Below are 27,563 nucleotides of genomic sequence, written 5' to 3'. Positions count from 1 at the left end.
GTTACTTAAATATAGATTTGAATGGGCCCCTTTGTAAAAGAACGACTTACACACAGTCAAGTGGATTGTGTCTCATCAGAGAACCTCATTCAAATGTGACAGGGTTACAGTACACTGAGAATCTAAACAAAACAGCCCATTGAAGGCATGCTCTCTGATGCCCAGGAATACTTTGTTGTCGTCGACTGCACCGTGTCACCAAAGGGAATCTTTGGGCTCTTTTGTGGCCACGCAGAGGGCTGAGTCCAAGCCACAGACAGTGACTCACCAGTGGCCGACTAGCTTGGCGGGCCTATCGAATGTCGCAGGCCTCTTTTTCTTGCGGCCGCGGCCTTTCAGGCGCGATGAATCACATAAATAGGAGCCATCTTCGCATTGCTCAACAGTTGTGAGCAGGTGGCATCAGAATGTCTTTGAAGCAGGAGACATAGTAGAAAGAAAAAAACGATTTCTGTGGAATTTCTATCAGGCTAATCTCTTTGGACCAATATTTCCATAGAGACAATACTGCAATGGGGTCTAGTAGATGGAAATTGGATGGAGGTGAAATAGTTTGGTGTTCTGGTGCAGTATGTTGTGGGCTCTCTGTAAAGTGTGGTGCAGTATTCTACTGTGTACCTTACAGGAATCTGAAAATAAAATGTGTCAATAAGTGAACCTTTGCTTGGTAGTACATCTTGGGTGGTGATGTGAGAACACACACACACACACACAATTCACCAAATCCAAAGAAGACAAGCAGAACACAAAGCCTTTTATGGCTGATCTGAACATCTGATCTTTGTTGTCCTGCCAGCATGCTCGCGACATGGTGGGCTGAGACGCACTCCTGTACTGTGTGTGTGTGTGTGTGTGTGAGAGAGACATGGAGTGTGTGTGTGTCATGGCGTGCCCAGGCATCGTTCCTCCTGTCTCTGGGTGACGGCGAGTATGAATTGCCTCTCTCTAACTAGCCCCTTAGATACAAGGGTTTCCCCCTGTTTAGACCCACGCACACACACACATACACACACACACTCACTTCCATGTCCCTGCCTGACCGACCCCATTCCTGACTGACATATATCTCATAGGCACACAGTGGCACAGGTACACACACGCAGACGCACACATTGCTCGAAGTCTGTTTGAGTAGCTCCACTTTGACTCCCAACAGCACCCCTCCTCCCTGTAACATTTGAAACGTAATGGATAGTTGAAATGGCCTTTTCTGTGTGGGAGTGTATAAGTAGAGGTCTACTGTGCTGGGGTCATTATCTTTAAAGGCCACTTCAAAAAATAAACGGTGTATTTGTCAAAGGTTGACTACAGAGAGTCAGTATAGGACTTCATCCATCATAGATATCAACCCTCCTTAAGCTCTTTTCCTTCCAGTCACTGTGGCGGTCAATACTCAACACCACGTTGAAATTCATTGTTGATGTGGGCCCTGAAATTGGAAAGAAAAATGTCTCCCCCTACTGGTTAGAGTGAAACCCACGCTCTCTCTCTCTCTCTGTCTCTCTCTCTCTCTCTCTCTCTCTCTCTCTCTCTCTCTCTCTCTCTCTCTCTCTCTCTCTCTCTGTGTGTCTCTCTCTCTCTCTCTCTCTCTCTCTCTCTCTCTCTCTCTCTCTCTCTCTCTCTCCCTCCCTCCCTCCCTCCTCTGCGTTTATCAGTCTTTGAAAACATCATCAGCGTGGTCTTAACGGCTCTTCAGTTTCATAAGCTGACTAGCCAGCTCGTCTGGCTGGGTCTGGCTGACAGATCACACCTCGGGATCACAGTCTTCACCCGCTGCCCCTCTGGTTTGGATGGGGAGATTTAAAGAGCTCACCGCTTCCAGGTTGTTTGAGTATCCAATTTCTTTATGTTTGTGTGTCAACAGTGGGGAAATCCCAGCCTATTTCGCTCTGACTGAGCAGGTACACATGGGTTGTTGTGATGTGTATGTGTATTTCTCTTGAGAAATACACATACACATCACACAGAGATAGGGGAGATAGGAGATGGAAACAAGAAGGGGGAGTCATAGAGAGTGGCCTGTTTGTCCCCCCCCCCCCCCCCCTTCCCAGTCCGAGGCCTGACCATGCCTCATACCGCAGGGTTAGACATCCCGCTGTCCCCTATAACCAGATCACTCTGCATTAGTGAAAATGAGAAATGCTACAATTAAGAGACAGTGGGGAAGGAAAATGGGATGAGAGGAGAAGCCTTTTAGCCACGGAGGCTGGCATGGCAACGCCTCGGTGGAATTGTATTAAAAACCCTTTCTGCAATTGTTGTATGATTTAACATGTGTCAGTCTAATGGCTGGAACGGCCGCACGGTCAAACATGGATTGTTTCTAATAGGGTGGGATTGATTTGGCATATTAGCATGCGTGGGGCGGCGGTCGCCTGGATGGATGGACAGATTGGTGGCTTGGTGTGGAGGTTGCTAGTGACACTGGGTGGTGCAGTTTGTAGAGGTTGAAATTGCTGGTGGACGGTCCCGTGTGTTTCACTGTGAACATTGGATGATGGCAGTATGCTATGAGCCCCCACACACACACACACACACACACACACACACACACACACACACACACACACACACACACCCACACACACACACACACACACACACACACACACACACACACACACACACACACACACACACACATGCTCAGTTTGGATTGGGACTGATGGTGTCCACATGGCTGGTAGGAGGTCAGAGAGTGAAGCCAGACCTCCAGGTGTCTGTCAGACTGCTTTATATCACACACATGCATGTACACCACACGCTCACTAGTTCAGACCAGACCTGTTGGTTGATCACATTGGTTTTCTTTTGCTCTACCGTGGTGATAAGCAGACATGCTTTGGCAGTGTGCAATGGTGCAGGTGTATTTTTTTACAAGAGCTTGAATGTAGTTTACATAATCTCAGTGTTAAATTGTCAAGTTACCGGGCATCAGCAGAACCATAGTGCCAACTATAAGGTAGGAGGGAACAAGGACCTCCAAGAAGAACTATTTGTTCAACTTTCTGAGACCAGGATAACGGTAACAATTCTATAAAACCCTAAATAAGTGTCCTGAATTTCTTAGATGCCATATGATACCTAAGATATTGAACGGCATAAACAGGAGCTGGTTATTGAGCAGGCTTTGTTTTGTACATCCTTCTGTGGTGGAGACTAGTGGTGCTAGTTTCTTTGTTGTGTCCTTTTGGTGGAGTTCCCTGTTTGTTCTGTAATCAACTGTCTGTAGCCCCTGGGAGATACACACATACACACACACACACACACACACACACACACACACACACACACACACACACACACACACACACACACACACACACACACACACACACACATAAGAATCAGTGAAGCATCAACCTAGGCCCTAGGAGAGTTCCGAGCTGTTCACTGGGCCCGAGACACTAGAGCCCACCTCATAACAAATGGTTGTCATTAAACAGGTACCAGGAGAGCCATGAGAAACAAAGAGACCAGCTGCTTTATTCCACTCCACCTTTAGCGTCTAGGTGCCCCCCCCATCCCTCCCCCATCCCCCCCCCCCCCCCCCACCGCCACCCCAAGCTCCCCTCTGGGACCAGAGGACGTAATGACATGGGGATACGGGGAACCATATTCCTTTCTTCCCTGCCGTTTGTCTTTAGAAGTACCTCAACAATCTCAGATATAGTTTCAAGGCGTGAGTCATCACAGCATCTGTGAGTAGCTGACTAACCTTCCTTTTGTTACACAGAGACACAGTAAGCTGTTGGTCTTCAGCATAGTTCAGCTCCAAACCCTGCATGGTTCCTTAAGCAGTAGCTTCAACCGCCGGGCCTGGCCTCCAGGAAGATAGGGGAGAACGTCTCGTGCTTGTTCTGATAGTGGCATCGGTGCAAGTCGTTCAGGGGGAGAGGAGGTAGGAAGGACAAGGTGCAGGGTAAGACGTTGTGTGTCTGGGTCATGTCGGCACTCTGCTGCATCATTCATGGGCGTCTGTCTGCTCTGATAGTGCTGTATCCCGAGCCTTACCAGGGCCCATGCACACACTCATGCTGACTCCCTGTCACACATGCCAAGCTCTTATGGATCTAGAATTCTCCCTGGCAATAGCACAAGTGTGACCGTTGAAGTTTAGGTTGGTGGAGCCAGCAGTATTGGAACTAGCTTTAGGGAAAATGAAAGGAAAACACAAACAGTTTGAGAACGTGTGATGAGGCGTCACTGTTGTGTATCCCAGGTCTAAAGCGACTTTAGAGCTTCCAGATGGGCTTCCTTCTTTTTCACTCGAGACTTTTCGCCGTAGTCTTGTCCTCTACTGACCGTCGTCATCCTCACTAATCAGTCCCTCCTCTGTCTGTCTTGTTCCCTCCTCTCTGCTCTTCCCCCTTTGACTGTCTTTTGTGGCGTGCCTTCGCTTCTTGCGCCACGCTCCATCACCCTGCGCTCTCTCTCCTTTTCCCTCTCTTCCTCTCCCTCCCCCCACCTGCCCTTTCTTCTGCCTCTCCCTCTCTCTCCTCCTTCTCCTTTCTCCCTCCTCCTTCCCTCTCCTCCTTCGCCTTCTCCCGCTCCTTCTCCCTGTCCCCTCCCTGATCCCTCTCCTTTTTCTTCTCTCTGTTCCTCTCCCTGTCCTTTTCTCTCTCTCTCTCCCTCCCTCCCCATTCCTCTCTCTCTGTATCCTTGGGCGTCCCCTACAGTTGATGCCGGCAGAAAGTCTTGGAGGCTGCAGTCAGCCTCTTATCTCTCTTCTTGCGGAGGCTTTCAAAGAGAAATAAGCTGCAGGGAGAGTGCAGTAGAAAGGTCGTTTTTCAGCTTGTCTGTCACTTACGGCAGTCTAAATGACTAGTAATGTATACTTTATGTCCAGGATTCAACGGCGAATAGGCCATACTATGGAGGTGGAGATTCTGTGAGTGCATTTAGGACAATGGCCTTGGCCTGGCCAAGTTAAGAGGATAAATCCAAATGGTAAATTAGGGGCGCATTTCCCCCTGAACTTTCAATGTTCCTCTTCACGGCTGTGGGCTACCTGTTGATGCCTGTCACATCCGCGCTCCTCGGCCCTTCTGTCCTCTCCTCTGTGTGTACAACACACCCTCTTTGTGCTGCTTGACAAGTGGGATTCATTAGCCGGCCAGGCTAATCTGGCGAAGCCCCCCAGAAGCGACGTGGTAATCCCTGTGGGACCTTCAGCAGCTCTGCTCAGCCACATACAGCAGGTGCTCTGCTGGAGTAATCCCTCCACGCAGACGACTTGCAGGAGACACACAAGTACACGCATTCATCCACTCATACATAACACACACACACATGGGTATACACATTTCTGCTTGTACATATCCACACACCCCCGTATGCGCGCACACCTCAGGTCAACACATTCCTGTCAGGGAATTCAGCCACGGCAGTGCCACCTTTACCCTGTCACCCTCTCCTCTCTCCTGCTGGTGCATCAGTGCCCCGCTCTGCCCGGGCCCGTGGCTCCCAGGCCAGCCCTGCACATCTCTCTGGACCCTCCGGCCCCTCTATCCATGGTGCCCTCGGTCAATCTCTCCGCGCTGGTGCACACCATTCACGGCTCAGCCCCTCTACCCAGCCCTGGGCCCTCACCTTGGGGCCGGCCAACTCTCCACTATAACCCATGACAAGCACATGATGGGGGAAGAGGCCCACGGTTCACTTCTTAGAGCAGGGTAGTGGAGAAAGGCGGGGGAACCGCTTGGCTAGCTAGAAGCTCCACTGCCTTTACCAGTCCCTTTTTTTATTTATTTTTAAACATGTTTGAGAACATGCTCAGGAACTGTTGGACTACATTTCACACTGTGGACCTGTTGTGAACGGGACTGCGATCTGACACAGGGGATAACCTGTGTTGTGAATGTGCATGGTTGCGACTCTCAAAGTTGATTCGATGTTTTAAACTGAGGAAGTCAGTCTGGTTTGAACAGTGTACCCTGCGTCGGGCTACTGTAACTTCCTTTTGCCTTGGGTGTCGGATTTGCTTGTGGGGGTAAATCACTGGATGTGGTCTGGTCCTGCTGTGCATATTGAAATAGGATTAAGAAAAATGAGTGTTGTTATCCTGGGGTATACATACTGACACACACAAACACACTCACACACACACCCACACACGTACACACACTGATATTGTTAACCAGACTCTTGTGGCAGAGACAGGGGGATGTCAGGATATGTTGGTTCCCTCGTGGCAGATTCACCAGCCCGTGCATGAGACACTTTCCTTTTCATAATCAGAGAGGAACCTCAACAGCAGAACAACAAAACATTTTTTCCCCCTCCCAATTAATCTTCCTCACAAGTGTTTAAGTGACAGTGAAAGTGTGAAAGAACTCAGTCTTGCCTCAGTAAGTTCTTTCTCATTGATCTATTTCTCTGTAGTTCTCTCCTTCAGGCTCTCGCTCTCTCTCTCTTCCTCTATGCCTCTCTCTTTTCTCTCTCAGCTCTCAGCCCTCCCGTCTGTCTCTGTGGGGTGTTGCCTCAGGCCAGCGCTGCAGCAGCTCTGCTCTCCCATCCAGGCCTCAGTAGGGTTCCAGGCAGGGGGCCCAGGCCCTGCCTCCTGTCCTGCTAGCTTCCCCCAAGCGCTGCTCCGGCTCTGCTGCTCCAGCTCTGCTGCTCCTGCTGCGCTGCCAGAACGAGCCTTTGAATCTCCTCTCCTCCTCTTCTCCGCTTCTTTTCTCTCGTCCACACTCATGTTCAGAACAACTCGGGTCAGTCACACATTGCTGCCTAGTTGTTAGCAAGCGGTTGTTTGGTTGTTGTGACCCAGCGACAAGTTTGGGCTTCCCTATGACTCAGCCAACCACACTGTTATGACCCAAACTGAACCATGTAGGAAGGTGAATATCAATTCATTTTGAGCATATTTCTTTTGTTTCCCTCTCTCTCTCCCTCCCCTCTCTCTCCTTTCGACAGAGACCTTTGAGGGTTTAATGAAGCAGACGGAGAACCACACCAACACCCTCCTCCTGGAGTCCTACAGGAACATGGCTGCCGAGGCGTCCGCCCCCGTCAGGGAGCTCCTCACTGACGTCGGCCTCTTCATCCTGGGCTCGGAGCTCAGCGTGGACGACCTGGTCCAGCGCTTCTTCGACGCCCTCTTCCCGTTAGTCTACAACCACCTCATCAACCCGGGCCTCAGTGACATCGCCCCCGGCTACGCAGAGTGCGTGAGGTCCTCGCGCCGCGACCTGGTGCCGTTCGGAGGGGCCCCCGGCCTTCTGGCCAATCAGATCGGTCGCTCGGGGGTCCAGGGCCGCCTCCTCCTCCAGGCGCTGCACCTGGGCATCGAGGTCATCAACACCACCGACCACCTGACATTCACCAGAGAGTGTAGACGAGCCCTGCTCAGGATGCAGTTCTGCCCTCACTGCCAGGTAAGACGTGTGTGTACGAATCTGTCCACCTTTCAATCGAAACAGCATGAATTCTAATGCACCTGTACTTGTTACAAATGGCAAACACACATAAACTTGATGGTCCCTTCGAACAATTCCTCTAACCGCTAGCTGATGAATTCAAGAGTGCGCGTTTCAGTGTTATCTGCAGTGTGTCTTGTTGCCGTGTCTGTCCAGGGCCTGACCCAGTCCAAGCCCTGCATGGGCTACTGCCTCAACGTGGTGCGTGGCTGTCTGGCCAGCATGGCCGAGGTGGACACCCACTGGAGGGAGTTTGTGCGCTCCCTGGAGGGCCTGTCGTCACGCATGCACGGCAACCACGACATAGAGCAGGTGCTGCTGGGAGTTCACACGCTGGTCCACGACGCCGTCGCACACGCTCAGAAGAACGGGCCACGCCTCTCCGCCCAGGTGGGACCCCCCACGGGGAGATTTGTTGTTTACGGTTCGAGATGTTCCCTCAAAGCATCCTGAGCTCAGCCGATGCTGTCAAATACATTGCTCAAATTCCTCACGAGTAATCGAAATGACAAATGACATATGGTATGTTTTGTGAGTTGGAGTGTTTTGGTGGTCAAACGGAAATATCCTATTAGCCCGCAAGCACACAACCGAGATGTCTTCAAAAACGGACTGATTGGTAGAGATGAGAAAGAGGGGAAGAGGAAGAGTACTTTCCATTTTTACTGTATGTTAATAGAATCCTCTAAACTCAGCCCACTATCCCAGCTGCTACCACTCTGTCAGAGAAGAATGTGGAGCACAGACCAAACATAAGTGGCTTGAAATTGCACATACCACACAACAACAGTTTGCCTGGAACACTCAAAATATACCATGTGGGTAGTTCTCTAGTCAGCTCAGCTTGGATAGAACCGCTACCCACTCAAGCCAAGGCCCAAGTTCTCCACCAAAACTATTTTTGGCTGTTACTGTGTGTCGGTCTGGGTTCATGAGTTATGTTATGATTTGCAGGCGGTCAATATGGAAATTTTGCAGGGCAGCTACGTGTCTGTTTACATCAAGTGTATTTACCTTCTTGTCAAATGGTGGCCGACAGCTGTCAACTGACTGGAGGCTAAGTGGGGGGTATGGTGGAAATTAGTTTTTAATAAAGGCTCACATTTAGTTTGCTGGCCACTGGTGGAACCCCAAAGTCACCAACTAATCAAGGCTTATAGTTAGTGATTTTGGTAATAAGCTGTCTGTTAGTCCTGAATTTTCCGTGGCCATAAGAATGCTGGATTTGTCTCAAAGTAACTCTGCCACCTTGTGGAGCACGCTGCCCTTGCGCTCTTCATAGCTCCCTGCTATGAGAACATTAGGTGAGGTGAAAGGTGAAGGCCTCTGCATTGGAAAACATGTCAGTTGAACATGAGAGTACACCAGCAGAACAGAATTGTACAACTAAACAAGCTGACAAAGGAGCCTGGAACATAAACAACCTATTCTCTGCCTCAGTGGCCAACTCATTGATTTCTGTTGTTCCTTCGGGATTAGTCTGATTGCTCTGTGGTTGCTCCACAGAGAAGTGTTCTACATCGAAGGAGGAAAACCAGGCCTCGTTCATGCTCCCCACGTGCTGCACCTTCCCTACCAATTACAACTGTGTACTTGTGCGAATAGAGAGCATGTGTCTCACATCTTCTCTCTGGCCACGCCACAGGTCCATAAGGTGTGCGGCCACCCCAATAGAAGACCTGCCCAGTCTGTCAGTGTCCAGCAGGGCGGCGCTAGAGAGTCCATCCCTCTCAAAGCCCCCCTGAGGGAGGGTGTGGACTCCCTGGCCACCAGGAGGAAGTGAGTAGTGAACCATCTCGGTGTGTTGCCTCCTTTCTCATTCTACCTTCTAACTTATACACACACACACGGGACAGTGTGTGTGTGTACTGCGTGTGTACACGGGGCTGTAAGTGCGTGCGTGTGTGTGTCATGTCTAGGGAGTTCCTGAACAGCCTGCGTCTCTACCGGACGTTCTACGGTGGCCTGGCCGACCAGCTGTGTGTGAGCGAGCTGGCGTCTGCCGACGGGCACTCCTGCTGGAACGGAGCCGACGTGGTCAAGAGGTTAGACCCACACACACGCACGCTCACACGCTCACACGCAGCGCTCACACACTCGCTCCCCCCTCCCCCCCAGCCACACGCCTTCTCCCGAAGAACTGACTGCCTGTCCTCTCCTTTATCTTTTGATGGAGCGCGTGTTTTCTCAGCGTATGTCAAGTGTCCGGGCTGGTCTTTCTCGTCAGTATCTAATAGCAGCCTCACAGCCCCGTGTCTCCATCTCACCTGGTCTGTCATCAGTCAAGGACCCCCCTATAAATCCACCCCTGGTGGTATTTCCTCCAAACTGTCATCTGCTGTCAGCACTGTTAAAAGGCAGGTGGGCCCATAATTCAAACCGTGAAGGGGGTGGGGTATCAGGTTTGGGTGTGTGTCCACCAGTAGAAGATGACAGGTCGGCAAATGCAGTATCACAGCTGGTGGGTGAGTGAGAGGTCAAGACTGGCTGGCTACTGTAGCTGTCAAGGCTTTGGGACTGCACTGCCTCCAAGTGGACAGTTGGGTCAACTGCAACTGAGGTTGCATCCTGTCCTCATCTCCTTGTTCCCTCATCCTATCTGATCAGTCCACTGGTCAGATAAGAGGAATCTCCTGTTTGACATCCTTTGTAATACAATGGTTTAGCCCAACCTGAAGATTAGCAGTAGAAGACAAGGAGAGGAAGGAAGACCCCCCCCCCTACCACCAACACAAGTCTGATTGCTGCCTTTTGTTCTACAGGCTTCTTCCTATTAGCCTATCACTCTATATCACTATCCCGGTCGACCCAAGCAGGCCAGGCGGCAGGTGATAAATAACAGCCAGCCCATAGGGCCAGAGCTAAGCTGCCACAGGGAGGGAGGGAGGGAGGGAGGGGGGGAGGGGGGGAGTAGCGATAGAGAGAGAGAGAGAGAGAGAGAGAGAGAGAGAGAGAGAGAGAGAGAGAGAGAGAGAGAGAGAGAGAGAGAGAGGGGGGGGGGGGGGGGGATAAAACCAACACAGAGAATGAAGGGTGATTTACGAAAGAGGCAGCTATGACTTGAAATGACTGGTCCGGGTCCTATGAGTGTGTGAGTTTGTGTGTGAGTTTGTGTGTGAGTTTGAGTGTGTGTGTGAGTGCAGATGTTTGATGTGCTGTCTTGTGGTTGCTTAATAGCTACCAGCGTCCTGACACATTGTTTTATGGCCTGTAAGATGAAATAAGTTGCACAAGAGCTTTAGTATATTTTTATATAAAGGCAAGCAGAAAGCCAGAGATTGACGAGAGCGATTTCAAAGCGCACACCCACATCTGGGTCCGGGCTAACAATGAGATAAAGAGAGATCAGATAAAGATGAAGCGAAGCACAACAAGCTTTCATCTCGACTTCCTTCATTTCACTATGGTCGGAGAACTGCTCCCCGGGATTAGCTCACGTCACCCCACCCCCCCATCCTAACCTGAACCTGGGAAGAAAAACAAACGACAAACTGTTTCACTAGTGTTCCATGAATGTGGTCTGGTGTGTGTGTTTTGTCCCCGAGAGATGAGACAAACCCGAGGAGAAGAATTCCACTGTTCCAGTAGACATGATCCATCATTCTAGCGGCCCATTGACACGCTGACTCGCTCTAAAATGTGATTTGTGTGCTTTATAACACCATCGCAGACCGGGTAAATACCAAGACCAGCTCCAGTTCCTCCACTATCCTCTTTTGATTGCGTGGTGCAAAAATAATATAAAACGAGACAGTTTGTCTTTTCAAACGGAGAGGGGAGACAGATGACTCTCCTGGTTTGGGGACACCGTCTGTGTCGGTGCAGGAAAAGGTTAGCAGATTCCCACATTCTTTCTCCATCTGTCACGGACACACAGAGTGGTGCTGAAAGGCTGGCAGACTGCCAACGAGCAGCCCTCTCTCGCTCTCCTCTCTCTCTCTCTCTCTCTCTCTCTCTCTCTCTCTCTCTCTCTCTCTCTCTCTCTCTCTCTCTCTCTCTCTCTCTCTCTCTCTCTATCTCTCTTTCTCTACTCTCTCTCTCTCTCTCTCTCTCTCTCTCTCTCTCTCTCTCTCTCTCTCTCTCTCTCTCTCCCTGCCTCTCTGCTGGGACCTGTCTGTCAGATACAAGCCTCCAAACTTCAAATGAAAAACTATGGAGGCGTCAATGGGCCCATCCACTGTCTTATCCCACCGTGACTCACTGACAAATAAACGTATCTGAGTCATGGGGATAGAGTGCAGGGGTCCTTTCTCTCTCTCTCTCTCTCTCTCTCTCTCTCTCTCTCTCTCTCTCTCTCTCTCTCTCTCTCTCTCTCTCTCTCTCTCTCTCTCTCTCTCTCTCTCTCTCTCTCTCTCTCTCTCTCTCTCTCTCAGCTTAGCTCTCTCTCTTCTTCTATCTGTTTTGCCTCTTTTGTCTCTCTCTCTCTCTGTCTCTATTGCTCACCCTCTTTCTCTCTCTCTGCAGAGCTCTCTCTCTGTTTCTTTGTTCCGCCCTCTTGATCTTGAGCTCAATATTTCTCTCTCCCGTTCTTGTTTTCTGCCTCTCTCCATCTTTCCCTCTATCCCTTTCTGACAATACTTTTCATTTTATTTGTGTGATCTAGAAGCTTTTCTGTTAGAATTAAGTAGCTAGTCCCCAAGGGAGATTGTTAGGAAACAGGTCCCCTCGTTTCCATAGTGACTGGTCTGGAATGCCCACCCAGTCTTTTATCTTGATGGTACCCAGTTCCTGTACAGAGGGCCAATGAGCATGGACTTTATTGTAGCAAAACTCTGACAGAGAGGCTCTAGTTGGCTAATTAGATCCGCACTCCCTGTGTGCCAGATATGCAGGAATTTCACAATTTTAACCAATCATTTAAATGGTTCCAAGTGCTATCCCCTCCAAGTCAGTATACCCAATGAGCTAAATCAAATAGGCCCTGCTGTTAAAACCCTACTGCCTCAACGAATGTAATGTGAACCTGCTAATGTTTAATTCATGCATTCGGCTATGGTGTAGTTTCCTCTTAATATCCTCCCATTCTAATCCAGTCACCCTGTGCACACACTCACCAGGTGTTTGTTTTGTGCTCTCAAACGGGCTTGTTCTAATTGTCTACAACAGGACTCTTTGTACATCTGGTAATCAGCTCATTGACCTTGCTCGCTGTTTGAATTCAATATGCAATCTGCTGCCGGCGAGATAAATATGCATCTCTCCGAGCCGCCGAGCGCTGAGTCTGCGTGTGGCCTTTCATTTTAATAGGCCTCCCCGAATGGCGGAGTAGGTGGCCAACTTAACCCTGCAACCCTCAACAAACCCACACATGCAGACACACACACACACACACACACACACACACACACACACACCCACACGTATAAGCACACCCACTAACATTCACCCCCTGCGGAACTTGAAGCGAATCGTTTTTGGTTTGAACTGGCAAACAGTGCTAAAAGCAGTGCTGAAAGCTCGTCTCACAAACATGTTTCAGGAATACTCTACTGTTAGGTCCTGAGTGATCACACTGGTGTATATCCTTGAGAGGTTGAGCTCCCTGGTGTGACTTGGGGGTGGGAGGGGTGGGGGGGGGGTACGTAGTCCATGTGATGCTTTTAAGAACTGCTAATAGGTATTTATTGAATAAGCATCAAGGGTTTAAATGCCTTTTCAGACTTTCTGGCCTACCTGGGACAAATCCAATTTAAAGACCTTCAGATCCTCTAAGCTTTGCTATAGATTCTAGTAAGCCATTGAGCCACAGTTTATAGATCACGTCCAAGTAGGTATGCCTTTGAAGAATGGGTAGTTAAATGTCTATAGTGGCTCTATTGTTATTAGTTAAACACATTTAGCTCTACAAACTCCACATCAATCCATTGGACAGGGGGACATTTTTAGGTGTTGTAGTGTTTGTGTTTGACCAACAGAGGGAGCTCAATCCATTTGGTTAGGCCTTCAAAGACAAAGTTATCAAGGCTTCTTAGTAGAAAGAAATACATGCACTGCACTTATACAAAAATATTTCTGTGCGGACGATCAGTGTGATTGAAATTGTTATGGAATTAATTTTTAAAGATAAGCACATGCAAAACAACCAAAATAGCCCAAATCAGTTCTTCTCTAATCACCTTCAATAGATTTCCGTGTATTCATGATAATACCACATTTTGTAAAGCGCAGATAAAACACAAACATTAGACCAAATCCAGCCAGTGCCTGGCCTCCCCTTGCTCGCCCCAATCACCCTCAGGCCAGTTAAGTGTCAGTACCAAACTGCTCCTGCAGCATGTGAGTGATAGCGGAAGAGAGGGGAGGGAGGGAGGAGCTTGTCTGGGTAAAGCCCCATTCTGCTGCAGCCAGCGCAGGGCTGGGCGAGTGAACCACAAAAACCACGTAGACTGTCTGAGGTCGGCGAGGAGCATGGGTCGGATTCCTCTTCAACATGGCCCCACATCCCTCTCAGAGCACCCGGAGGGCGAGACGAGGAGGAGTGGGGGGCGGGGGGAGGGGAGGAGAGGGTGAAGGGAGAGAGGGACGGATAGGGGAGAGGGCGATGGACGCTCCAGAGGATGAAAGGCATGGAGGGACATCGGACGACGGGAAGCAAATAGGACACTGAGACGGAGGGGGTGTGGGGGGGGGGTTATTCCCAGATGACCACACTGACAGTAAAGGACAAGGCCAGCCAGTCCATGGATATGAGGCAGGGAATGTAGACCGAGAGAGAGGGAGAGGGAGATGGAGAGCGCGAGAGAGAGAGAGAGAGAGAGAGAGAGAGAGAGAGAGAGAGAGAGAGAGAGAGAGAGAGAGAGAGAGAGGAGGCGGGGAGATTGTGTTAAGTGTTAGTCAGTCCTTAAGTCCTTGTGTTCATTTGTGTGGGTGTGGGTTTCATTATGTGCTTGTGTGTGTTTGTACGTGTGTGTGTGTGGCTCTGATCCATCAGCACACGGCCCCCATGCCTCTGTCCCGGGTGGTGCCTCTTGTGATCCAGCAGAATCGATCAGCACAGGGATGTGTACCCTGGTTTACTGAAGGTTGAACAGGAGCACGCTCTCACATACAGAGTTCACAAGGCTGGAGGGAACAGCCTGCTGGGTGGGTGGGTGTCTGGGTTTGCGTGTGCATATGTTTGGGAATTGTGTGTTTGTGTGTCTTGTTCACGCTGTCTGTTGACTCCAAATGTTTCTAATAATCATCATAAGTCACCCTATCTTGACTAAGATGACGGGTCCTAGCATCTTGAATCACACACACACACACACAATCATTTGTGAGGGAATTGAGGAGGTCCTGTATCTCCCAGAGGATGTAGTCAACTTTACTTGTGGTAAAGTGATGTCTGGAGACTGGAAACAAAGTGCCTTTGGTGTTCTAGCACATCCAGTGAAAACGCCTTGACCAACACATTAGGGTTAGGGCAGATTCTCTCTCCAGGAGAGATGTTGGATTCTGCAGCTAAGAAGGGTCAGACAGCGACCAAAGGAAGTTTAACAATTCATTGTTACAGTGAGAGATTCATAAGAACAAACACCCGCTGGTGCCGCGTAGCGTGAGCTAAATCTGAAATCCTCCCCACCCTCCCTCTATTCATCGCTCTCTCCATGATTCATCCTCCTGTCTGCTTCACCTCCTCATGACCACCATATGAAAACACACACACAGGTATTTTTGTATACACACACACACGCACACACACACACACACACACACCCCCGCGCACACACACACACACACACACACACACACACACACACACACATACACACAGGTAGACAAACATACAGTGTCTTCTACTCATAACAATAGTGTCAAACAGACACTAAAAAAGCAGGTACTAAAGGTGATAGAACCGTCTACAGTGTTAGTATTAGTGATCTTCCCAGTCCCTTGGTCCTCTTCAACAGCACTTTAAGCTTTGTTATTTTACTGGGTTTGATTTACTGTAACTACTTTGATTTGAGTTCCAAATAGATTCTTTTTTTTTGCTCTGAAAAGTTTGATTGGAGAATGAAAGACTCCTTTCAAAAGGAGAATATTTTTCCTTTACGAAGGCTAAATGAAGGCCGGGAGGAACACAGATAAGTCGAGAGAGAAATGACAAGAAATGAAACCAGAAATGACAGCAACAAGTAGGTCTGTGTTTATCTGCCTATTAACGCCTCTTCTGGAAGCAAATATTGCACTGTATACAAATGGTGACTCATTTGTTAAATAAAACCTATATTGAGCCTGAGAGTGAGAAATACAGTAAACATGAACATTTCATTGGAATTCTCAGTTGTTAGTTTTTCTCGTGTGAACCCATGGATACATGGGTGGCATTTAGACGGTTCCAGAAAACCGTGAACTTCACTGCTCTAAAGCATGCTCCATTATGTATTCAGCTCATACAGTCGCAGACAGTGAACAAGCCTTCTATTTCAAACGCTGTAAATGTCTTGACACACTGTACAATACCAGTTTGTTTTTTAGGTTACACATTTTTTTCTCCGATCTGAGTTCAATTACCCATAACAAAGTTATTGTACATGTTGGCTGCTACACGACTTTGAATCCGGCAGTCTTAAGGAATGTCAACAACCCACTTCCTGAGTTAAAAGCCAGGTGTTAAACCTTGCTCATTACTCCGCTACCTCTGCAGAAGGGGTCGAGTCCGGAGGCTTCCGTGAGTGTATTTAAACAGCTCTTGATTTTTCTGGGACGATGCAACACACTTTGACGCGCCGCAGCCTGGGATGCTCCCAGCCTAAGCCGCTCATCATCGTAGTGGTAAATGTTGTCTCGCTGTTTCTATGGAAACGGCACAAGGCCCTTATTAAAAAAAATGAAAGTTTCACCTTCTCGGAGTGTGCCCTTTACCTGACAGCCAAGATAAACGACCTGAGTTCTGGGACGACGGCAGCACAAACATGCATCTCTGCTCACCCGGCCGTGCTGATTGGCTCTCCAGGAGCCTCTTATTTACCTTAATGGTGAGAGGGGAAGAAGGGACTGGGGGGGAGTGGTTGGCGTGGGGTGTGTGTGGTGTTGGTGTGTGTGTGTATGTTCGGGGGTAACATCCCTTATTTAGTCCACAACCTTGAACCCCTCCTGCCAGAAATGGAAGGAGAAAAAAAAAAACTCACTCACTCCCATAATCGAGCTACCCAGAATGCACCTGCGCCCGGTGACGTCGTATGTCACCTTCAGCTCGGGCCCGCCACGATGACATGCTCGATCGGCGCCGGCGTTCGCCATCTGCCGCGTGCCGCCTCCTGCGAGGCGCGCTGGGTAAGAGGGCCGAGGCACAGAGCGTCTTGACTGGCCGTCCTGCAGCAGGGCCGCAGCTGCCAGCGGGAGGTGTGACGCTGGCTGGAGGGGAAACCTGATCCCAGATCAGGGCCGATCCATCACGCTCAGCTGTTTGATATGTCAGGGTTGGCTCCCCCTCCGTTGCGCCTCCTCGCTGTGATCCGCACTCACACTATTTTGTGCCTGTGTGCGCACTTTTTCTCTTGTGTGAGAAACACGCCTGGCTCTCGAATGGAAAGAGCTTACTTCCTCACAGCGATATATATACCAGCCCCCGGAAACGAGCCGACCCAAGCGATCTTCAGGAGCGCCGATGCACGTGGGGATGCAAAAGAAGGGCTGAGTTTGATCCTCCGCACATTTCCCTATCCCCCATCCAGACCTGTACACCCCAACCGAGTCTCAGCAGCACAATTAAATAAATGATTGACAGGGCCCTTGTCGTCGTCCCGCCCCCCCCCCCCCCCCTTCTCTGCCGGAGAGCTCTAAAAAGGCGGCGATCTGCAGTGATTGAAGATGAGCGTTGGATAACATGGGATGACCTTTAAACAAAGGGGGGGGGTGGATGCCGTCGCCCTCCCTAGGGCTCCTCTTTGTTTCCTCCTGCCTTGTCTTGACACTTACTCTGAGTTTTCTGGAGTGGAGCTGAGCGAGCTGGCAGCCGTATCTGATCCTCCAGTAATTTACTGAAGCCGATAAGGCAGTGGTAGCACAGTGATTCTTCCGGCTATTTCTGAAAGCCCCTGCGCTCGTCCCATAAAACCGAAATTGGGTTGAACTGGGTAATGCAGATAGAGGAGTAACCAGCAGAGTTATGACCTAAACGGAGGAACATGGCGAGAATCGAGAAACTATTTGTTGTCCGCACCCTTCATTTGACTGCTTTAACTGATGTTCCATTGGCCTAATCGTGTAAGGTGTGTGGGGGGTGCAGTCTAACTCCTGGACAGTTCCACAGGAGTTGACCGTGACCTTGGCCACCGACAGGGATTAGTGCTTCTCTCTGTCATAGCAGCCTCTCACTCTCCTTCCAAGTCCCATGGGTGTCCTGACTGTGGGGCCATGTACACAGTCCTGTCACCGCCTCTTAGCTCACACACTAGACCACACACACAGAAACACACACAGAAAAACACACAGAAACACACACAGAAACACACACAGAAACACGTTCCGCGTCTGGACAGTTTGAATGTGCATGCGTGTGTCTTATTGGGAGGTTTGTTTGTGTTCATTATTTGTTCCCTTCCTTGAACCCTGCCCAACCTCAGCCAACCTGGCGAGTAGTGGATTTGTCTTGAGTGGGTATCCCTGAGTGAACAAGGTTTAGTGTAAAGCTACAGTAGTAGCTTGAGTAGATACAGTAGATTTACAATTTATTGCAAGCATCCACTGAATGACCAAATCATCTCTGCAGTCATGTCCTGGTGATTTCTGGTTTAATTTCAAACTGGATTCAAATATGGACTCAAAATCGACCGCTCTGCAAATATAAGGTGCTGTCAGCGTGTTGTGTGGAGTCAAAGTAATGAACACACAAGCGAGGCAGCATTCTTGTCGATGTTGATCTCCCTCACGCCCCTGCCGTTGTGTGTCTGGATACCACGCTGAAAGTACATTTTGTCTTCACTAAAATGTGAGTTGGCATCCTGATCAGAACTCATTACCCGGTTCTAAAATCCTGAAGTGTCCGCTTGGCTTAGAAGTATGGCGCGTGTTTGGTTATGTATGTGTATGTGTGTAGGCATATGCGTGAGTGAGTGTGCATGTGTTTGAGCCGAGCTCATCCCCAGTTGGGGATCCACAGAGGACGTCAGAGCACTCTAACAGGCCTGTGGCCTCCGAGTCCCTCCTGGGGAGATGGCCCCTCCGCTGTGGGCCCGGAGCAACATGAAGGAGCCACTAAATCAAGACGCAGAGCATGAATCACGTCTGCCGAGGGGGAGGGGAGGAGGAGGCTGCAGGGCTTCATAACTGGCCAACTGTCAGTCTACATTGCCGACGCGAGTTAAGGGGGTTGTGTAGGGCTGGGCAGATTAACTGCTACAGGGCCTGAAATTCTGGCCAAAAGAATGTTGGACACTCAATAAATCTGCCTGACATTAGTGAATTACAGGATACAATATGATATGGGTGTGACATCATTTGCATTGCGTAATAGATACTTTTAGTCGAACAGCGAGTGGAAAAACTCAAGACAATCTTTTGTGAAATTGAGCAATTTAACAAAGGCTCACATCCATGTCGATTCCTTTTCCAGTAGGATGGACGGTAATCATTTTTGTGCAATCTGAAACCTTTCAACGGGCAAAAAAATCGAATGAAAAGGACTAGTTTACTGTCAGACATCAACAGGGGAAGCATTTAGCTTCTGTCGCGTAACCAGCTTCTGGTTCTCAGCATCTGCTCCGTCTGCGAGCACACAGTAGGATATGATGTGCAGCATGCCTTCTGAAAAGTCCCTCACCTGCACTTGGGAAGCACTGTGTCCTCTCAGCACTCCGGTCTGACGGTGTTGAGACACCACGTGGAAACACAAACACAGATAGGAACCAGAGGAGGAGGGGGGGACCAAAGCCCTGTGATCGCAGGACCGTAAAATTGACTTGGAATCAATACAGCAGCAAATGCAGCCTGCTATTTGAGGCCGACTTGTGGCACTCAACCCCTGGTGAACTGGATATCTCCGGGATGTTTTGGAGATATGTAGTCACCTACGGAACATGGACGATAACCCTTCCCAAGTGATTCGTCGTTCTCTCTCTCGTGCACCTCACCACTACGCGACGTCGTGAGCTACAAGGAGAGTGCCACCATATTGGCATATTTGCTTGGAGTTAAACGACCTGCTTTGAATAACCTGTGGGTTTTGCCTCAAAGATGGTTGCTGGGCTGTATTCCATATGGACATGCAAATACTAATTCACTGAAAAGCCAGAATGTGTTTGCCGTCCACAATCCCAACACTGTTGAGCTGAAAATACATTTTAATGAATCTCTTTACCTTTCCTCTGGCCTGTGGTGTGTGCTACACTGCACAGTGCTTGTCACTTCAGTGATCTGTGACCTCGAGGTGGCCACAGCATGGTGGTGGGACATGGTTGTCAAAGGTGTTTCCTAAACCACCTGTAAACTGTGCGAAATATACAATGACAATCGGGGGGTTACGATTACAGGTAAGAATGATATATAAATGTATCTACCCCCCCCCCCCCGACCTGTGGTTTTTAACTCTTTTGGGGGGTCCAAGTCTTAATTAGGGGGGTCAAACCCCCCCCCTCCCCGTAATTCGAACCCTGCTCCACTGCCTGCTGAACACTGTCACAACCAGTCAAGCCTACGTCCACCCTAAGAGCTCCAGACAACAGCTTTCTGCCTTCTCTTGCAGAGCCATCAGTGATACGCACACACAAACACACACACACATGTTTCCCTGTGGACCTTAATCAAACAATTCCTTAACTGAGAGAGAAGGAACAAGTTGTGGTTTCCTCCACCGCATGAAACAGCGCATATATGTCAGAGAGGGGAAAGGCTTAGATCATTTACTTCTTTCAAAGGGGTTTCTTGAAGGGCTTGTTGTTGAAGCTATATTTCCGGGTATGGACACACATTGCAGTGCGGCCACACCACTGGTGAGCTTTGATGTGAAAAAGTTAAGCAATTAAAAACGTGTGTTCGGGGTTGGGCCGGTGGGGGGGTATTTGTATCAATTAAAGGTTACAGATGCAGATAGGGTGACTGCAATTGAAATGACAAATAGAACATGTAGTTTTGTGGCAGGGAACATGTCTGCCTCTGCCTCATTATCATCTGTTTGTCCCTACTGAGGCCCTCTAGGCCCGTGGCAGCCAGATCGCCATGCCTACAAAGCACTGCGATTGCAAGTGTACCATCCAATCAGCCGCTGAAGTGTTTATTTTGCACCAGCATCCCGCCTGCACGCCACTCCATTTGATAGGCTGAGTACATCTGGGATTCGGCCGCTGTGGGCTTGTTGATTTGCTTACTCTTGTTTACAGAAGCGCTCATGAATTCATAATCGTTCTCTCGCTTCCTCAATCCGCTCCCCCCTCTCTCTCCCCTAAATGTTTTCTTATTTACGTCTGCTTGAGAAGTCTGGTCAAATCAGATAGAGATCCGCTAATCTTCTTACATTGTGTGTCACCGAGGAGCGGGGTTACGGTTAGTGGCTTGATCATGTTGATAATCCGCCTTGGATTGAAACCGGTTTTGAGAAATAAAGTGGGAGACTTTTGCACTTTTGGTTCTACTGCAATACTGTTCTTAGTTGAATTTCCCTAAAGAGAATTCTAGAGAAGGAAATAACTGTGCAGTGTTGCAGTACATGGAAAAATAAATTGCATATCTATATTGGAACTTTTACTTTCAGAAAAGTTGCAATTGCTGTTTGATAGCTCCTTAGATGGGTTTTAATCTGCATCTTTGCACGTTAAAACTAGTTTGAAAGCTGGTACACCTATATATGGATGACATTTCAAAGATTTAGTTTTAAAGCTGGCACACCTACATAAAGATGACATTTCTACTGCTTTGGAATTTTCTGAACCCTGCATGAAGCTGTCCATGTCTTCTAGAAGAACAGATGCTTCTAAAACAACATGCAGCTATGACACAAAGAGAAAGTGGAATATTGTACCTTTCAGTATAGTCTTGTGCTCTCTCCTGAGGGTGCATGACAGGCTGCATTTACGGTACACTTCCAGGCTGAGTCGTTAACAGATGCTTATATCTAAAAGTGACACATAACCCCTGTGTGCCACCCCTTACCTGATAATCAATCAAAATAGGCAACTAGTTAATAACTCGCCAGGTGTCAGACTATTTTACTCCCCCCCCCCCCCAAGAAACTACTGCCTGGCTCGAGAAAAGCTAGTGCCCTCGCCTTGCCCTGGCACAGGTCAATACCACTTCAAGGCTCGCAGATTCCCAGTAATTGGAACGAAAAAGGCAGCAGGAATGTGTGGAGAAAAATCTCTGCCAATAGCACTATTGACTTCATCTGTTTTATCCCCCACGTCACCAGAAGGGGGATGAGACGCATGGTTGCTCAGTTGATCCACATGCACACAATTTAAATCCTCATCACTTTAATCCCATGTTAAATAATGTACAGAGGCAACTTTTCTCCTTTTATTTCTCTTCTTATGTTTTGGCATTTGTTCCATCTGAAATAATCCTGCATAGTTTAACGATTCGTTGGAAGAGCTCTTTGACGTCACCTTACCTTGTATGTTGGTAAATTCATATGGTCTGGTATGCTAGAATGGCTCTCAGTAGATGTCTGCATGCTTGGGAGCCCTGTGGAGTTTCATATTTTTGTAGCATATCACTTTTTTTTTTTTTTATACCCCAAAAAGAATTGCATGAGCAAAGCATGACAAACCACTTCATGTGATTGCAGGCAACAGATTCTATTCATTGGAACTGACACAGCTCTCCAGTTGAATGCATTCAACTGCCAAGAGTCCCATGAAGGGGTAGGCCTACCTAACAGCAGTCTGATGACGTGATTACAGTGGAGACCAATCTTGGTTGTGGAACAGCTGTCTGGGCTTTGGATTTGCTTCCTTTCTCTCTGAATGACCCAATCACATTTAATGGGAGGACAGTATAATTTACAATTTTAAATCCAAGCTTGTCAAAGACTTAATGGTTTCATTTTGTGTTTTCCACAGGCTGTGTGTAAATATATGTAAAATACATACATTTCTTGATGATTGGCATGAGGTGTTTGATTATCGCTTCTTATCTTGCCACATACAGTACGGCAAAGGTACTTTTAACAAATGCCTTGGGTTTGTCAAGTAGGGTTTTCTAAATACTTTGAACTGAGATTTGTTGGATGATCTTACATGGGACTTTTCAGCCGCTTACCTAAATACTGTCTTGGAGATTTGTAGTTGAATGTCTGCTTTCATCCTTACTGACTTGCATTTACAAACAGTTTTGGGCACTTTAAAGCACTTTGGCTCTGTTTGGGATTGTTTAAGAAGATGTTGTGAGGGGAAAGAGGGTAGAAGGAGAACGTTTACCCTCAGAATACTGCACCTGAACAATAATCATGATGTAAGAGCCAAGTCCTTAGTCCTCGCTGTAGCATTCATAGACGGTGATGACCCATCAAAGAGGTATTATGATATTATTTGCCCTAGACTACAGTTTACCCTTCACAATTAACCTGCTTATTCCCTGTTCCCATCTTATGCGAGCAAGTCATTATGCTTAGTAAATGGCGTTCTTTTTATAGCATACCTTCAGGACCTGAACCTTTGTTTCCGAATGGTTATATTATTCTGATGACTTGATTCCACTTTGCTCTAAGTCAGCGGAGGTACAATGAGGTGACAGAAGTCAATGAATCCTTTTCAGCAGAACTGACAGAAGAGAGGAGAGAGAAACAAAATGACAGAAAAGAAAGGGGTGAAAGGGCAAGAAAAAATGAATTGAAACAGCGATTGGGGGAAAAAAAGAAAAGAAAAAAGAAAATGATTGAAAATTTCAATCTCAGGCTGTCTCTGTGAAAGATGAGACGCAAACTAGGCCTCTGCTTGGGAAGTGGATTGCTAGATATAGGCACATGCTGCTCTACAGAGAGACAGTCTTAAATTGGTTTGATTCCTCCTATTTTTGATGAGGCTCGATTACTTGTTTTTTAGTCACCGGGAACGATGCATGATGAATGCTTCCATATGATGAATGCCTGTCACCATCTAACATCTTTAAGAAGCAGGTTTACATTTCCTGGCTCTGTGGAAGAGCCCATGAGAGTTTTTACTGCGAGCGTGTTCCGATGTTCTCTGACTCTGTCTCCCACCGGCATTGTGAAATACATGTCCGACTGCATGAAAGAGAGCCTTTGGGTGAGGGGGAATAGAGGATAGAGAGAGAGAAGAAAGAGAGAGTGTGTGCGCGCGCGTGTGTGTATCGGAGAGAGAACTTTTGACATAATCATGCTCATGTGTCAGAGAATATGTTTGAACAATCGCTGTACAACACTGCATTGATCTTTCCACAAAGTAAATGCAACAACTTGTGGAAAATGAATCTACTGGCAACAAACCATGCAGTCACATTTATAGGGTTTCCTGACACATTTTCATTGGGAGGAATTGGGCACAGATGGTGCAGATGTAATCTTTCCACTCTCATATTAATCATTCAGTAGAGGACCCAGGAAAATGACTCAAGCATAGAGGTCAATTCTGAGTTGCCTGCTCTGGGATTGGTCTGGATGAAGTCATTGAGGTCAGTCCAGAATGATGGACTCCATTTCTGGGGTCAAGTTATTTGCTCCTTTTCCTGGAGTGCAGATATGGTTAAACTACATGGTTAGACTAATACATTCAACAGCATTCCTGTTTGACACTAAATCAATTGTAAACATTTACTGCATTGGCTTTGTTACAAGTTCAGTCACCTCAACTCATTTTTCAGTTCTGTTTTCTGTCTTTTCTTTTCAAAGAGTTTGTGTATCCCATGGTTGTGAGAGACCACTTCAGTACAATTGTCTAACTTTAAGTTTTCAAACTGCTGTGAGTTTAGTGAGTTATGTAAGTCTAATTTACTCTCCTGTCTTTTCCCTGTCTGACATCCACAGTTATACTCTGAGAGTGGTGGGCAATGGGATCAAAGCTCAGACCGCGAATCCAGAAGTCAAAGTGAAGGGAGCGGACCCTGTGATAAATCAGATCATCGATAAACTGAAGCACATCAATCAGGTGAGACACCACATTTAATTTCATCCCCATACCGCTGACTTCATTGGGGATTCAGTCAAACCCTAACAACAGACACAGTCAAAGGCAAATGCTAACGCACGTCAACCTTTCTGTGCCTGTCATTCTCCTGCTTCAGGGCAAATTAGACGACAAATGTTTAATTAAGCTGAAGTTTCAGGTGTTTGCTTTTGAGCAAAACTTATTTTGAAGCACAATCATCACTTTGCTCAATTACGAGAGAAGAAGCTTACATTTAGCTTTAGAACTAAACCTCAAACGAGGGCTTTATTGTTTTTCACCTTTAGTATTCATTCTATTGAAAGTTAATTAGCTTACATCCTTTTTCATCTTGCTGGTAAATAATGGGTAATGGTTGTCTGTGGTCTCAAAGAAACATCAACAAAGCACTCAGTGGGACAGAAAAATCAATAAATACACAGTTACAAATCCATCTCGACTTCTGTGTGTATGTTCACATTTATGAATCCCTGTTTCGACCTTTGGCTAAAATCAATGTTGTTTTACCATCAACCTCCAATTTAGGTCCACACCTTCCTGCAGCCTAGACTGCATGTACTTTTCCGCTGGCCTCTGTATGATTAGGTTAACCAGGCTAATGGGATCACAGTATTCCCTGCAGAACCTGCAGTCTCGTCTGGGACACCTGAATATGGTGAAAACTAGATGCTGCACTGTGAGGAGTCCAAAGGATTTCCTTTTTTTTCCCTTCGCCAATTACAGTCGAGCCCAAAAACAATCACACTCACACACACACAATGCATTTGTGGAACATGAGTGGCGTGTTAAATGGGATGTTCAGACCACCTCGAGGCCCCCGTCATCACAGCTCGCTGTGCCGCGTGCTGGGGCAGGGCTGATCTGGAGCCCCCCTGGACTGAATCACAGTCATTTAGGGGGCCGAGTCAAAGCATTTGTTCTGGAGATAACCATAGAGCCTTATCCACTGTAATCACTAGGATTACAGTGGTACAAAGAGAGACCCCTGTCAGGAATGCCTGTGTGCGGTCTGAGTTATCCGGGGAGTTCTATCAGTGACGGCTGACTTTGGGTGGAGAGAGTGTCTAAATGATAGATCTAGTTTTGATCAAGGGGACATTACATTGATGCTACTAAAGGAACAATTTGTTAACAGAGGGGTTTTGGAACAGAGGTTGTGTGTGTGTGTGTGTGTGGGTGTGTGTGGGTGTGTGAGTCTCAGAGATAGAGAGGAGGAGGAGTGTATGTGCTGGAGAGACAGAGAGGATTGGAGAATGGGAGTGTGAGGATTAAAGGGGCTGTCAGGCCCCCTCTGCTTCATTCACCCACTGTTCCATATAGATTCAGGGTCCATTAGCATCTCTTAGCGTCTGACATGCCACTCTGTCACAGTCAGGGCTAGCGTAGCCTAGCATCCAATAGCCATTCTCTGTGGAGTTTGGCGACATTAGCATTAGTGTGTCTGAGCAGCAGTAGTGGGTTCCATGTCTCCTCCTCCTGATTCCCAGCAGGCAGGCTGGAGGCAGGGTCGTCTCTGATGACCCACTGTTGGCACCCCTGCCTAATCCACACCATCTGGGAGGTGTCAGAACACACTGCTGAATCCACATCACAAGCATTAGAGCACAGCTGATCATCCTCATCTCCATATGTGTGTGTGTGTGTGTGTGTGCGTGCGTTTATTTGGAGAGAACGAGGTTGCAAAGACGGAGAAGGAAATGTAGTCATAAAACTTCCAATGTGAAAAACAAAGGCTTGTAAACCTCACGGGGATAAAAACCATTATCATCAACCATGATAGCTTATTTATTTCCTCTCGACTCCAAATATCTGTCCTGGTGGCTCCCTGGATTTGACATGACCCAGTTCCTCTTGCACAGTCACATTTTCAGATCCCACAGCAACAGAGCATCATTACCATTCAAAACTCGGATTGCTGCCAGGAACAGCAGAGCCACGTAGCTACTGACAAATTCATCATGCGACCTGAAAAGCATAAATTCATCACCGCTCTCATCAGTGGCCTCTGTCCCATAAATTATTTGCAGGCTCCCCACCCCAGACTCCTGGCCGGTAAATCCATAAGCAGGCCCGGTCCGTGTCTCTCAATCAAAATCAGTAGAAATCAGCCCCTCACCCACACACACACACACACCGTGGCTTGAATTATTTACCAGTCATTGACGTGCTGTGGGACAGCAGTTTGGTTTGTGAATTATTCATAGTACTCTTCCCCTAGTTCAAAGGAATTAACATTGAAATATGTCCAGCATTTTATTTGTGTTAGTGCAACATCACTTTAAGAGGTTAGGCTGTGACAGTGCCGTTGTCTCCGCAACCCTACTTCTGTGTAAGGTTCAGGAGGATCGGAATTATGATTTAAGAAAACTTAACATGATTTGTGGAAAATATTAAGAGAGAAAAGCAAGAATATGATAAGTAGTATCTTTAGAGTTCATGTGGTGCTGCACTGAAACCCTGCAGATGGTAGTACTGTAATGTGCATCTTTTTAAAGCCATGGTAAAAAGACAAGAACTTCTCCAGTAAGAAAATTGTTTACTAATGGAAAATTGTTTTTTCTATTTTTATTCTGTACATAATGGAAAAACTATCTTTATTTGAAATCTTCACCCTGAGAATTGTTGTAGTTGTTGAGTGGCAGATTGTATGTATAAAGCTGTAAACACCGAACATTAATATGCCAGCATCACCAATATGACACACACACCGACAAACAAACACCCCCAAGGCTTAGACAAACAGCCTGTCAGTGTTCTTGATCCAGTCATAGAGTTTGTCAGTCTGTGTCTTTAGGGCTTGCCCGGGTCCTGGCACTTTGCCTGGGGTCCACCCTCTCTGCCATGCCCTCAAGGTGGCGTGGGGGCCTAGTCGCAATGTACTCCAGTCAACTCGTATTCTGTTAGATAAACAACAACACCCTCATTCCACATTGCTACGCAGACAGGCAGACCTTTAAACTAGGTTACACCACTGTTTGGTTCATCAGCAAAATGCAAGATTCCATGTTCCCTGGGGCTGTGTAAACTGGGGGAGTGTTTACACAAGTCTACGGCAGCCAGACATCTGACATCTGACTTCTGACTTGTTTGCCGAAGGTGGAAA

The 27,563-nt window shown here is 47.7% G+C and overlaps 1 protein-coding gene across 1 annotated transcript in view; it reads left to right on the top strand.

The window, feature by feature from the left end:
* The window catches only part of gpc5a (glypican 5a), a 70,559-nt gene that overhangs the window by 16,290 nt on the left and 26,706 nt on the right, over window positions 1–27,563 (top strand). The window contains exons 3-7 of the mRNA XM_062447262.1: window positions 6,919–7,379; window positions 7,578–7,811; window positions 9,067–9,200; window positions 9,341–9,466; window positions 24,322–24,442. Coding sequence (XP_062303246.1) covers window positions 6,919–7,379; window positions 7,578–7,811; window positions 9,067–9,200; window positions 9,341–9,466; window positions 24,322–24,442 — 1,076 coding nt within the window. The remainder of the gene's footprint in view (window positions 1–6,918; window positions 7,380–7,577; window positions 7,812–9,066; window positions 9,201–9,340; window positions 9,467–24,321; window positions 24,443–27,563) is intronic.

Source organism: Osmerus eperlanus, chromosome 21 (genome assembly GCF_963692335.1).
Source record: "Osmerus eperlanus chromosome 21, fOsmEpe2.1, whole genome shotgun sequence".
In the NCBI taxonomy this organism is placed as follows: domain Eukaryota; kingdom Metazoa; phylum Chordata; class Actinopteri; order Osmeriformes; family Osmeridae; genus Osmerus; species Osmerus eperlanus.
The sequence above is the reverse complement of the archived record's forward strand: the minus strand, read 5'-3'. Positions and strand labels throughout refer to the sequence as shown.